Source organism: Artemia franciscana, chromosome 13 (assembly GCF_032884065.1).
Source record: "Artemia franciscana chromosome 13, ASM3288406v1, whole genome shotgun sequence".
Lineage (NCBI taxonomy): Eukaryota > Metazoa > Arthropoda > Branchiopoda > Anostraca > Artemiidae > Artemia > Artemia franciscana.
Genome location: NC_088875.1, coordinates 33,918,269 through 33,930,880, shown reverse-complemented (window position 1 = coordinate 33,930,880; position 12,612 = coordinate 33,918,269). Strand labels below are relative to the sequence as shown.

General features: G+C 32.4%; 1 protein-coding gene across 1 annotated transcript in view; it reads right to left on the bottom strand.

Moving 5' to 3' along the window:
* LOC136034845 (hemolymph clottable protein-like) overlaps nt 1–12,612 on the bottom strand; it is a 55,743-nt gene that overhangs the window by 16,500 nt on the left and 26,631 nt on the right. The window contains exons 17-24 of the mRNA XM_065716306.1: nt 11,253–11,429; nt 10,135–10,302; nt 7,504–7,724; nt 6,518–6,684; nt 4,316–4,535; nt 3,189–3,426; nt 1,773–1,968; nt 114–405 (exon numbers count right to left, since the gene is read on the bottom strand). Of these exons, the coding sequence (XP_065572378.1) occupies nt 114–405; nt 1,773–1,968; nt 3,189–3,426; nt 4,316–4,535; nt 6,518–6,684; nt 7,504–7,724; nt 10,135–10,302; nt 11,253–11,429 (1,679 nt within the window). The remainder of the gene's footprint in view (nt 1–113; nt 406–1,772; nt 1,969–3,188; nt 3,427–4,315; nt 4,536–6,517; nt 6,685–7,503; nt 7,725–10,134; nt 10,303–11,252; nt 11,430–12,612) is intronic.

The following is a 12,612-nucleotide window of genomic DNA, read 5'->3' as shown; positions in this document are numbered from 1 at the left end:
ATTCAGAGAGGAAACATTTTTCTACAATAAATATTGGCCAAACATCATTTTCTATTTGTCTTTTTTTTTATTAGCTGTCTTTTTTCCATAAAAGAAGAATATTTCGCCCTCACCTCAATGGGACTAGAGCGAACAGTAACAGTCTTAAGGTCAGGAACATGAGTGATTGGTGTAAAATCAAGTGAGTCTGTAGTGGCGGTAAATGGTTTGACATGGTAATGACTGAGTGCCAACCGCGATTTCTTCGGTTCCCATTCTCCAACAGCCTGTCCTTTGTTTGTGTCAACCTTAACTTCCATAGTATTTGGAGCAACGAGATGAAGATGGGTCGATACCCCAGAGCATATATATTTGTCAACCATGGGCACATCAAATCCAATCTGAGAGACAAACTTGAATGCAACCCTGTCAAACAGAATCATATTAGAAACTTGCAAACATAAACTTAGGTGAAATGTTAACACTAAAGCAGTGCAGGTTGTCAAGTTCTCAAAATACATTTGAACGTCAAATATCAGCCCAAATAGCTAAATATGAGACAAAAAATTTACATCAAAAATGCCCAAAAGCGCTAAAAATACCTGGCTGCATGTCAAAAGTCTAAGTTTCAAGTGAATGAAGAGAAATTGGTATAAAAAACCAAAGCCTTTCAAGGACTAGTGTCGCGGCAGGAAACAGTTTCAATGATTTCGCTTAATATATAACAGTTCCACATGATGATTTTACTTCAGAGCTTCTACCCAAACAACCCCTTTCAAAATCAAAAGAAGCTAAGACACCTCAATTTTTGAAATTCTCTGGTGTTTCATTCAAAATTTTGATTTTTTAAAAAGGGCCCCTTTGAGTGTGAAGCTGTAAGACAATACCATTATGAATTTGAGACCTGTTAAAATTAAACAGTTTGGGTAAAAGGTATTCAGATTATTATATGTTTCGAAATGGGTAACATAGCCACCGAGTCTCATTACGAAAAAGACGGGAAAAGATGCGTATACTTTTTTATATAGTATATTATATTGTATTTTATATGATATATTATATTTATACGGTATATTTTATTTTTATATGGCATATTATTATATTTTATATGTGATTATAATAAAAAGATCTATACTCTCTAATTATTTCAATATTAAGAAGACTAAAAAAAAGATTTTAAATGAGATGTTTATTTATTTATTAAAGTTATGCTCTTCTTTTCTTCCAATGTCACAATTCTTGCACAGTCAGATCCAGTCTAAGTCAAAGACATTATTAATATCTAGACTAAAAATGATCCATCTTTAGCTAAACCTTTATGTATGAACCTTCCTTAATCACAAGGTGTGTCAAGTTCCTCTTGACGTAGGCTTCCAATATTTAAACTACGGGTAGTACCACCCCCCTTCTTTATAACCTCTAATGGTTCAATTTGAAGCTGAAATTTGAGCCACCTTGTAAACAAATACAACTATGAAAAAAAATTGTACCAAGTCTTTGACTTTGAAAATAATAATGAATTTTATAATAATAATTTATATTTGTATCTTAAAAAGATCGTTTTCTATCCAAAACGATCCACAAATCTGAATAGAGATATCAGCTCCATAAAAGCTGGAAATGAACTTTAGGTGGAACACAAAATAATACGAGTGTAAAAATAAATAAATAAAGTTTGATGAACAGAAGTGAGGGAGGGGGGGGGGGGTCAAAGGGACTTGTTATTTTCCTCAAAGGAATTACTAATATCCCTAGTTATGAAGAAGCTTTGAAGGAAGTACATTGGAACTTACGTAGGATTTATTTCAGCTTCAAGACCAGATGACGTCATGTTAACGTTACCATTTATGGAGGTCAGCCCTTTGTAGTGGATGTTCACCAAGAAAGGTATACCCATTTCACTCGGTGCGCTGATGTAGACATCTCGCAGTGGGAGCCATTTTCTGTAGTTGATATCACGACCTTTTCCAGTGAAGTAATCAGAAAATTCTAGAAAAAAATTCATTTTATTATAGGCCTTTGTTTTGCTGCGTTTCAAGTTGGGCATCTTAGAAAGGAGGGGAAATTTATCTTGCATTTAAGGCTAAAATAAGAATAACATAGGAGAAATCAAGATCCTTAATTTGAATGAGAAATAGAGAGAAAAAGAATGAATTCTGAATTTTGGTACAGCCTCAGAGCCTTGCCCGTCAGGGAATCGAACTATGGGCAACTCTATCGAACTATGGGCAACTCTGGAAACATTTTTGTTTCACTTTTGAAAAGTAAAATATCAGTACAATCTATTTCAATCATTATTAGATTCAAGCTATTTGTGTTTTGTGCTCTTTATTTTTCTTCGTTTTTTTCTATCATATCATGTTTTTACAGAGTTAAAGTTGAATTTTTAAATTTGCATTAATGGAATTAAGGAGAATCTAGCTCACCTATGCACAAACTAAATCTGAATCTATCTGGATCTTAATGTGGATCGGTCCCTTCCTTTTTAGTAGCCTTTTTCTTTTCGACGCCTCATTAAATTAAAAAAAAAGACTAAGAAATCCTTCAAATTGAGGAGAAAGGAATATTTTTACAATATGTCTCTACGACATCCGACTTTAGGCTCTAGAACCAAGCCACCAAGAGTCACCTATCATTCCCAGATACTAGCCCACAACCTCTCACATACATCTGCTCGCCTATCCGCTCCCCATCTGTAAACGGTTGGTAGTGAGCTAACCGGGACTAGATCAAGATAAGCTGAGATTGTGGTCGAGTGCCAGCCCCAGCTTTTACTTAAGCCCAATTGATAGCCTACCGATAGTTAGAGCATTTTTGACTCAAAGTAAAATAAATATATAATAATTCTCGGCTATGTCATTCAAGCTTTGCTTGGTTTCTCATTTCAGGAATCATCGCTTCATTAAAGACTAACTTATTCCTGCCCCAGGGTCTCACAACAGGGACAACCAAATTTTGAGAAAACCACCCAAGCTATTCAAAACCAAATTTGTAAACAATAATGTTTCCCCTGAAGCAAAATTATTTCATAAGATAGGGAATAATTAATGACCTTATGTTCGTCCACAGCAAAGGTTGTGGCGTGTCTCACAGCCACCAACCTCTAAATTTTACCGCCTCCAAGCTTTGAAAACAAGTTCACCAGCCACTGACCAGAGGCAACTGCATAATTATGCACAATAAACAATAATATAATGAATAATATTCACCTTCAGAGAGATCAGAGAACATGTTGTCATCTACTTCCCAGAATCGCTGAATTTCATCAAGGAGTTTAATGCTGATAAATGCCTGTGGAGCACTTGCTCCTCGTTTTACAATGTTCAATTCTTCCTTAATCTTTTGTAATTCTGGACTTGTTTCTCTGCCATGACGAAGTGGTCGGCCCATAAGTCTATCTACCATATTTTCCACTATTTTCTCTAGGTGACGACCAAAGACGGAAGTCTAAAAAAAGAAAATAAAAATTAAAAGTTAATCTGCTGAGCTGGGTTAGGATTTCCTTGCCATGGTTCCACTATTGGGGAGCCGTGGTTGCTTTTGCAGTACACAGTTACGCAATTGCCATCATCTGAAATGTTCCTCATTTTTTTTTATTATTTTCCCGAAGTTTATGATCCTGTAAAAATTAAGAATTGACCCCCTTAAATATAACGAATTGTAGCATATTATATTGTGTTTTATCCTTAGTGCTATAGATCAAGTATCTATTGAGCATATTGAAAGAAAAACATAGAAAGTCACGTGAAAAATCCAAGTCATTAACGGCTAGAAAAACACCCAAATTCACAAAGATTCAAATTGTTTTTCATCGAAGCTTTTAATAAGCAAAAAATATTACTGACTTGATAATTTAATCAATGATTAAGTAAGTAATTTGTTACTTAAATAATCAATTGATTACATTATCATTCGAATATCTCATTTAATAATTTATTATTCATTATGAGTCAATAATTTATCGGTTTCATTGTTTTATTTAATTAGGGCAATGTACCCAAACACAGATTTGACTTTAAGATAGGATAGTTTGACTTAAAATCCAGTAAAATTCAATAAAATATAACTTTCTAAAGTGAATGAACTGGAAACTTAAGAAATTTCAAATTTCTATAAAACAATAATTGTTTTATTCATATATATATATATATATATATATATATATATATATATATATATATATATATATATATATATATATATATATATATATATATATATATATATATATATATATATATATATATATTATTTCGATAACTAATAAAAAAAATAGAAATAATTTTTATCAGACGTCAAATGTTCTTTTTTACAATTGAAAAAATGAAATAAATACCTCTAGCGTATTAACAATTCTGAATGGTCCATTGTTTGAATTCAAGTTCATATAAATATTATCTGGCATATAGGATGAGTTTCCAAAGAACAGGGAGGAGTGCATTAAGTAGCCCTCGTCCTCTTCGAAGTCGTGAGCTCCACTAATAATGTTGGCTGAACGGAAGAAACTTCTGGAGATGGGCTTGGTTAATGGCAGAACAGCCTTTGCTTTCAAAGCCCTAATAAATATACTGAATATAGAATAAAGTCTACTAAATACTAAAGAAAAAATAAAGAGACTGAAAGAATAAACTGAATGAACTGAATTAAGACACGAACTATGGCTAAAAACCATTATTGAAATATGGCTAAGCGCCCTGACAAATCTTAAGTCGTATTAGTAGCCATAGTTGTTTGGCATTTGAGATTTGCGATATTTTCAAAATTTATAGAGAAAAACCTAAATAGATCTTTCTTGGAATGAAAACAATAAACGATAAAACAAAATCATAAAACAAGACACTAAAATTTAATGAAAATTTGCAGTGAACATATTAAAAAAATAAATAAAAACAAATGGAACAGATTATGTTTAACCGAATTACGACTTCCTGTATGACGAAATCTCTGGATGTTGGTTTGACTAACCGCACAATAGCCTATGCTTTCAGTGCCCTTTAAGAATATATAGTGTGCATATATTTAGACTTGAACATAAGAGGAGCATCCCTCCTTTAGGTATGATCGTACGGATCCCAGCCTAGCATAATTTGGGGTAAAATGCGTTAGACTGTATGATCATCCCAATAAAAATATTTTATTGTTTACAATAATAATAATTAATCGCCAGAAATATATCCTGGTTGCAACTGAAAAAGTTGATACGGTAAACTGACAAAATATTAGCGGCGTTAGGAGGAGCTTATTCAGGGGGCGGAAGTTTTGTAACTCACAGTCACAGCAATAGCATACAGGTTGCAACAAAAACCAAAAAGATGTACAGAATGTAGAGCACATAAAGATACGAGCTTTGACTAAACGCCAAACACTTAGGAAGACTGCTTCCAATGCTCCGCTAGTAGCAGAAGATACTTCTTAGTATTAAAATACATGTGAAATAAGAAAGAACAGGAGTAAACTTCGTATCCCCCCTCCTTTTTTTTACCACCTCAATTTATTAATCTAAAAATAGCATAATGAAGAGTTGGCATGTGTGAAGGTAAATGAAAAAAAAATTGATAGTACGAGTAAGATTCGAAAATTTATTATAAATATTGAGCCCCACCCCCTTTTCTCGCAATTAAAATTTTTGTATTTTTATTTTATTATTTATATAATTCTTTCGATTTTGCGAAATAATATCGATTGCGCTTTTCCGGTCATAAAGTCTCAAGAGTTTGTGTGCCAGTTTTTTTAGTAATACGTTGAATTCTTTTGCCACTGTGCTATTAATGAGAATCAGCCAATATTAAAAGATAGATTAAGGAAAAAATCAGCTTCAAAAAACTCTAAAAAGTCGCAGTCAAAGTCGACTCGAAAGTCGACAAAAATCAAAGGGACCCTTCTTCAGCGATGATACTTGACTAATAAACTCAGAGATAATATGATCTATTCACTACCATAAGCAAAACCCTTTAAAATAAAGGATCCACTAGCCACAACACCAGTTCAGTTCTTAGATATACCCCCCTCTATTTGTCAAATATGTAACCTTTTTGAATTATTTGTGGTCCAGCTCGATTTTACTATTTATTTTGTATATTTACTTTATTTGCTATCTTTATTTTATGAATAATATTTAGAATTACTATTTACATATTGCTAACATTGTTTAATCATTTTATTGTTCCGTTATTATTTCATAGTAACTTATTGAATGATCAGAAAAAAAAATATTTAAACAAAGACTCTGATATAATACTGCCGAATCGTCTTATAAAAACCAAGACACAATTTAAAAAAACAAATAGATAAAATTTGGATTTAGATAATTGATCAAGTATCAATAGAACAGAACAAGAAATTTAAAACAAGCCTGAAATATAATTAATAGTAGGTTATAAGTTAGTTAGGAAAGACTCGAAATCAATATAAGTTGGTCATTCATTGACTTATTCATTTAAAGGGTCATTAAAAATGGAAAATTATTTGTTTATCCTATTACCATATAATATATCATATTGTTTTTTAAAAAGTTTGAAAATGGATCTCCAGTACTTACATTGGTCTAACAACGGGATCTTCAACTGTGGCAAGTGTGGCCAATGTTGTTCGGACAAGTGATGCCACTTGTTCAGAAGGTTCGAACCAAGTGCCGATGGCCATTCGCTCCCAAACTTCAGAAGAAGGATTAGCATGAATAAGGATATTCAAAGCAGCCATACGAACCTATAAATGAAAGTATTAGGACATAATTTCAAAAGCTGAAAGATACATATTATATACGGGCTCAAACAATTCATGGCTAAAAATAATCAAGAAAATTTTATAGACAAAAACATAGTTAAACTTCAGAGTAGCTGAAATATAATGTTAAAAAAAAAGTAGCAAACACATACACTAAAATTTCATAAAGAAAAAAAGTTGTCATTTAGAAACTTGCATTTAAAACGAAAATACAAAACAGCATGAAATCCACAAAACCAACCATCAATTTTTAAGGTTTAAGTATGCAATTGGATATAAAAAAAAAAAAAAAAAAAAAACAAAACAAACCTGCATCCAGTTGGATGATAATAAGGTTGAATAACAATTACACACACCGAGATCCTCTCATATTGACATTTGACTGGTGGTTCGACCTCAATCCTATTAATATCATTCCCAAAGGGGATCTCATTTTAAAAGCAGGGGGTAGGGTTTCCCACTTAATAAGGGTATAATAAGCGGCCTTAGTCTCTTTTGGCCTTAGAGAAAGACTTTGTACAGGTTAAACAATTCTCCAGTACAAATTAAAAACTAATAATGAATAACAATATCAAACTTAGAACAGATCTAAAGGGGTCTAGGAAGGTAACTCCCATAGTTTCTTCATTTCTTTAATATCTAGCTTTGAAAAGGCTCACAAGGGGGTAGAAAAAATAAATGCCTTGGACCTTTCTGTCATTGATAGGCATGTTAACAATTTACAACTGATATTTATGAAAAATATGTCAAAAGACTGTTATACGAAGATTGGAAAGATAAAAAGTAACAAGAAAAAGTTACCTCAGGATCCTCATTCAAATTGAAGAAAATAGACTTCAAAATAAATAATGCTTTTGGATTGTGTGCATGAGCAAGTTTGTGAAGGGCAAAAACAGCTTTAGCTCTGACTGGGATGTCACTGAAGTATTCACCTGTCTTGTCCGAACCACCTCTTCTGCTCTTACGGCCAAAATGTCTTTTACCGCTTCTGCTATGGCTCTTTCCTTTATACCATTCCATTTCTGAAAACAATATGTTGAATTTAATTTTAGAAACCATTTAAGTATGATGCCAAACTGATCAGCTTCACAAAATGACACACAAAAAAAAGTGAAAGAGCAGTTTTGAAGATACTTTATCAATCCCACAATAAAACAAAAAACAAAAAAAACAGGCTTTTGTTTTTATTTACAAACTAAAAAATTAAATTTTTTAATTTTTAAAATTTTTTTAATTTTTAATTTTTGAAATAAGAAAAAATTTTGACTTATTTCATTCATTGATCCTCTTTCTCAAGCTTGTTTAAATAATTAAAATTCAATAAAGGAATTTAAGGAAATAAAGGAATAAAGGAAAACAATATGTTGAATTTATTTTAGAAATCATTTAAGTATGATGCCAAACTGATCAGCTTCACAAAATGACAGAAAAAAAGTGTGAAGATACTTTATCAATCCCACAATAAAAAAAAAACAGGCTTTTGTTTTTATTTACAAACTAAAAAATTGAAGCGAAAATTTTGACTTATTTCATTCATTGATCCTCTTTTTCAAGCTTGCTTAAATAATTCAAATTCAATAAAGGAATTTAAAAATAAATAATAATAATGCTGTATTCAAGCATTTAAGTCAGAACAAAATTGATACGCATGCCTTTGAAACTGGTCAAAAAGCATACATATAAACAAAACCAATAAGTTCGGATTTGTAGAAAAAGTCTACTAATTAATAATTTGATTATAAGCCCCATATTGTTCCCATTATTCCCATAGCTATCAAATTAATGAAAGGAGCCTTCTTTGAAATCTCCATGTGCTTTTCTATATAATTATTGAGACTTCTCTATATAATTAGCCAACTTCTCTATGTCAACTTCTTTATATAATTAGGAGAAGTTGGTATTAAAACATATAGAAGACACTAGCTTCAATTCACAAAAATTTAGGGGTTAGATGAGAAATATATTTTATCAAACCTAGGGGGAGACTTATTGGTCACTTTCTTTCAATTCTTCAAAGAAAATACAAACAAAATATATTTTTCAATGAAAACACCCCAGAAAAGGTTTTTTCAAAATTTAGGGTGGAGGGAGGCCAAAGAATCTAAGGAATAAATGCCTCCCTTACTGAAATCCCTGATAAAAGCTTCTAGTACCCATCCCCGAAAAATCATCCCCGAATCAACAAAAGCCTACTGAACCTAAATAGAACATAGTATAGCCTCTCGCCAGGTCATATATGGAACAAGTACAATGCACCGTTATCGAATTACTTTAAATTTCCAATGACTCAAATGACTCAAATTCCAATTATTTCAAAAAAAAAATTTAATTTAAAAAAAATTTAAAGTAGACAGTTATCCCAGTCCTGCAGCTACAAATGTCCGTAAATTGTAAGTACATTAAATTTAATGTAACAATTTTGCTCCAGATGCTCGTTTCATGTTCATGTATGCTGCGAGATCAGGAACTTAGCTAAACTGGTTTCAAGCTCTTGGATTTGCTGTTCAAAAGAGCGATCCTTGTGAAGATTCAGCAATTCACTTTCTGCATAGAATCACATCTTTACAATGGATTTAACACAAAGGATCTTCTAGTGACAAGGATCTTCCAGAGAAAAGGATCTTTATATAAAGTATCTTCTAGAGAAAACTAATAAATATATTGAGACCCAATGCAGAACAACCGAAAAGTAAAGTTAAGGCCAAAATCTGTATCAAACATAATTAAAATATTTGATTAGTTTTCAAGTATTCTTCCCTATTTAGCGACTATTTAACCTTACAGGGAAGACTATCAATTTAGCTTCAGTATTGATTGTTTGTTAAAGAATATATTGCTTACATATTAAGAGACAAGCCTAACTACACAATCGAATGCTATTGATGTGAAGTGTTACGCGACACGAATTCATTTTGGCTATAAGCAATCTAACAAAGCCACATACCAGATTAGCTGAGATGTGTGTAATTTGGTAAGTAATTTCTGAGTTGCAGATACAGGGGCACTTAAGAAAGAAGAAGAAGATATGAACGAAGTATTTCAGAAGAATCGCTAAATTTTTATGAATGAGGCACAGGGATGAAGTGCAATACCATTTTATAAACCATTCAACCCACTCAAATGCGAGAGCGGGTTAGGCACGTCCTCTATATAGGAGAAGGACCGTATAAATACAATTGTTCTAAATGGCCTGCTAGGCGGAGAAAAAAGATGGACGCTCCAAATGAAGCCCTGAAGAGAATATAATAGAGAATTAAATTCTTGGGATTCTCTTGAAAAGCAAGCGGAAATAAAGTTTTAAACATGATAGGATACAGGAATCGTTTCGATATTGTCTCCATCTACATTTACATTTGCCATTTTTGGAAAAGAGTTGGGGTAGCAAGGTTTCAATTTAAACTGAAATACTTTTGCTCATTAATTTTCTCTTACCATTTTCGCTGAATCTTCCACGTTTCCTCGTCACTTCATGTTCAGGGATTTCGTATTTCTTCAATATTCCTTTGTTAATCTTTTCCCCTCGTGGGATTCCATAACGCTCTCTAAGTGAAGCTGGCATCTCATACTCTTCTTCTTCATCTTCTAAGTAAGATCGGCCACCTATAAAAATGATCACAAAAATTAACAGTGCCTTTTATTTTGCTTTTTGTCAGTTCAATCGTATTCTTAAATTGAAATTAGATTTTACATTTCTTGACAAACTATAGCCTCAGAAATTGAGCATAAACTGGGTCAGGTGAAGCAAGTGGCACAAAAAGCAACCCATGACGCCATATAGTGCCATAGCTAACCAAATTTTAAATTTTATTCCTAACTATACCCTGAGAATGGGAGCTGCGTGCTGCCATTTATGTTCTATCTGTTTAAAAAGCAGTTTCCTGATAGTAAAGGTTCCCCAGCTATTTAGAATTTGAGCATTCTTTTAAGCTGAGGTGAAGAGAGGTTGATGCTTAAATTCACTGGTTTTAGCTCAAATTATAAAGAATTTTATACATTTTCACATTTTCCCCCAAGAGAATTAATGTTAAAAGCGATTCCAAATTTAAATATTTTTTTGGCAGCATGGAACACAACAGCAAGAAAAAAAAAAGAAAAGGGAATTTACGGTAAATTTGAAAAAAAATGTTCTATGTTTAAGAGCTAAAGGATAAGAATTATTATAATATTATTACTTTAAAAGTATTACCACTAGAAAATTAGAAACTAGTATTAAAGGTAATTTAAAGAAATTACCGCCTGAGAAATTATAATTGGATTACCATTTACTTTCATTTGATAATTTCGTAAACTAAAGGCATAAGCAGGAATACTGAGTAAACGGCTCTTAAAAGGAGCTACATAGTATGCTTTCCAGCGGAAGTAATAGCTAAAATGTCATCTCATAACTCTTTTAAGACGACTTTCAGTCGTTTCAAACGTAAAAAAGGAATAATTACTATGACCAGTGAGATATTATGATAATCCCTGATATATAGGAAAGATTACTATAGCTACCATCGGGTAACTACAAGGTCATTGTTTGATTAATATTATGTATTATAAGTAATTACCATATCCGGATGACTTCAATGATTTCATCTCATGCTCAGGGACACCATACTTGCGAAGAAGTCCTTTGTTAACTTTCTTTTCATGATGTGGAATGTTGAACTTTTCACGTTCAAAAGGTGTAAGCTCAAATTCTTCTTCGTCTTCCTCTGAGTAATAAGGCGATGACCTTCTGCTTCCTATAAGAGAGAAATGTAAATGCAATATTTTCTAAGGATCATTACTGACTGTAAAATCGATCTTGTCAGTCATTTCCTAAACATAGAAATGTTTAAGGCGCAATCAGTAGATAATAGGTTAGAAATCTAGACAACCAGACCTTGCTAGGGGTATGGGTTATTGGGCTAAATAACATACAAGAATTCTTTAGAGAAAGTTCAGATACTTCTCGTAAACAAAGACCATAGACCTGCAGACAGGGTCAAACCCCTAGAACTATCCAGAGCCAACGAAGTTACCACAAATTCCAAGAAACAGTCACTGAAAAACCACCTAAAGCCCAGAAAAGGCATCATTTGAAATTTTGAAATCAATTTAATAAAGTTTTACTAAGAGCCTAAGGGCCAATTAAAATTCAATACAGTAAACTTCAAATAAAATACACCAAACTAAAGGAGTTCTGAGACATTTTCAAAACGTTTTGGAAATTTTGCAGAAGAGGGTAAATATTCTCATTCGATATATGGGTTTATGAATAAATATGTTTATTGCACATGCGAGTGTAAAAAATTAAAGGATTTCAGAAATAATATATTTGATTGTTTGAAATATTACGAAAACGGAATGATGCGTGACTGAGACTGATGGTTATGCTAGGAGATGGTTAAGGAGACTTCTCCCGGGAATTACAAAACACGTTAAAGCACGTGGAATTTTATAAGCTTGGTTGTTTCTAACCTCCGTCATAATGATCAGACGTTTAATTGTTTATTTTTGTTGTCGTTTTTTTTACTATGGTCCTTTGACTTTCTTTGCAATATGCTCATATTTGATAAAGACCATGGGTAAGTTCCAAAACTCATTCAAGCATCATTGATAAATAATTAGCATCAAATTATAAATAATTATTTATTTTATTTCCATTCTAAGACAACAGATAACGAAAATTCTAAAGGATTTGTAGTGCTATACTTACAAACTGTGCTAAAATCTTAGCCCCTTTTATAAAAAAAGAGTAATTTTAGTGGAAAAGCTTTTTATCTTGGCCTTTTCAGACTGACGTTAATAAAAATTAATTAATGGTCATTAGTTACAATTGCACTCAGGAACACATTTCTTATTTCCAAAGTCAGGGCTGGGAACGGAATGCAGCTGACCAAGACAAGAAAAGGTAACCTTTACCAAAGGTTGCCTTTGGTAACC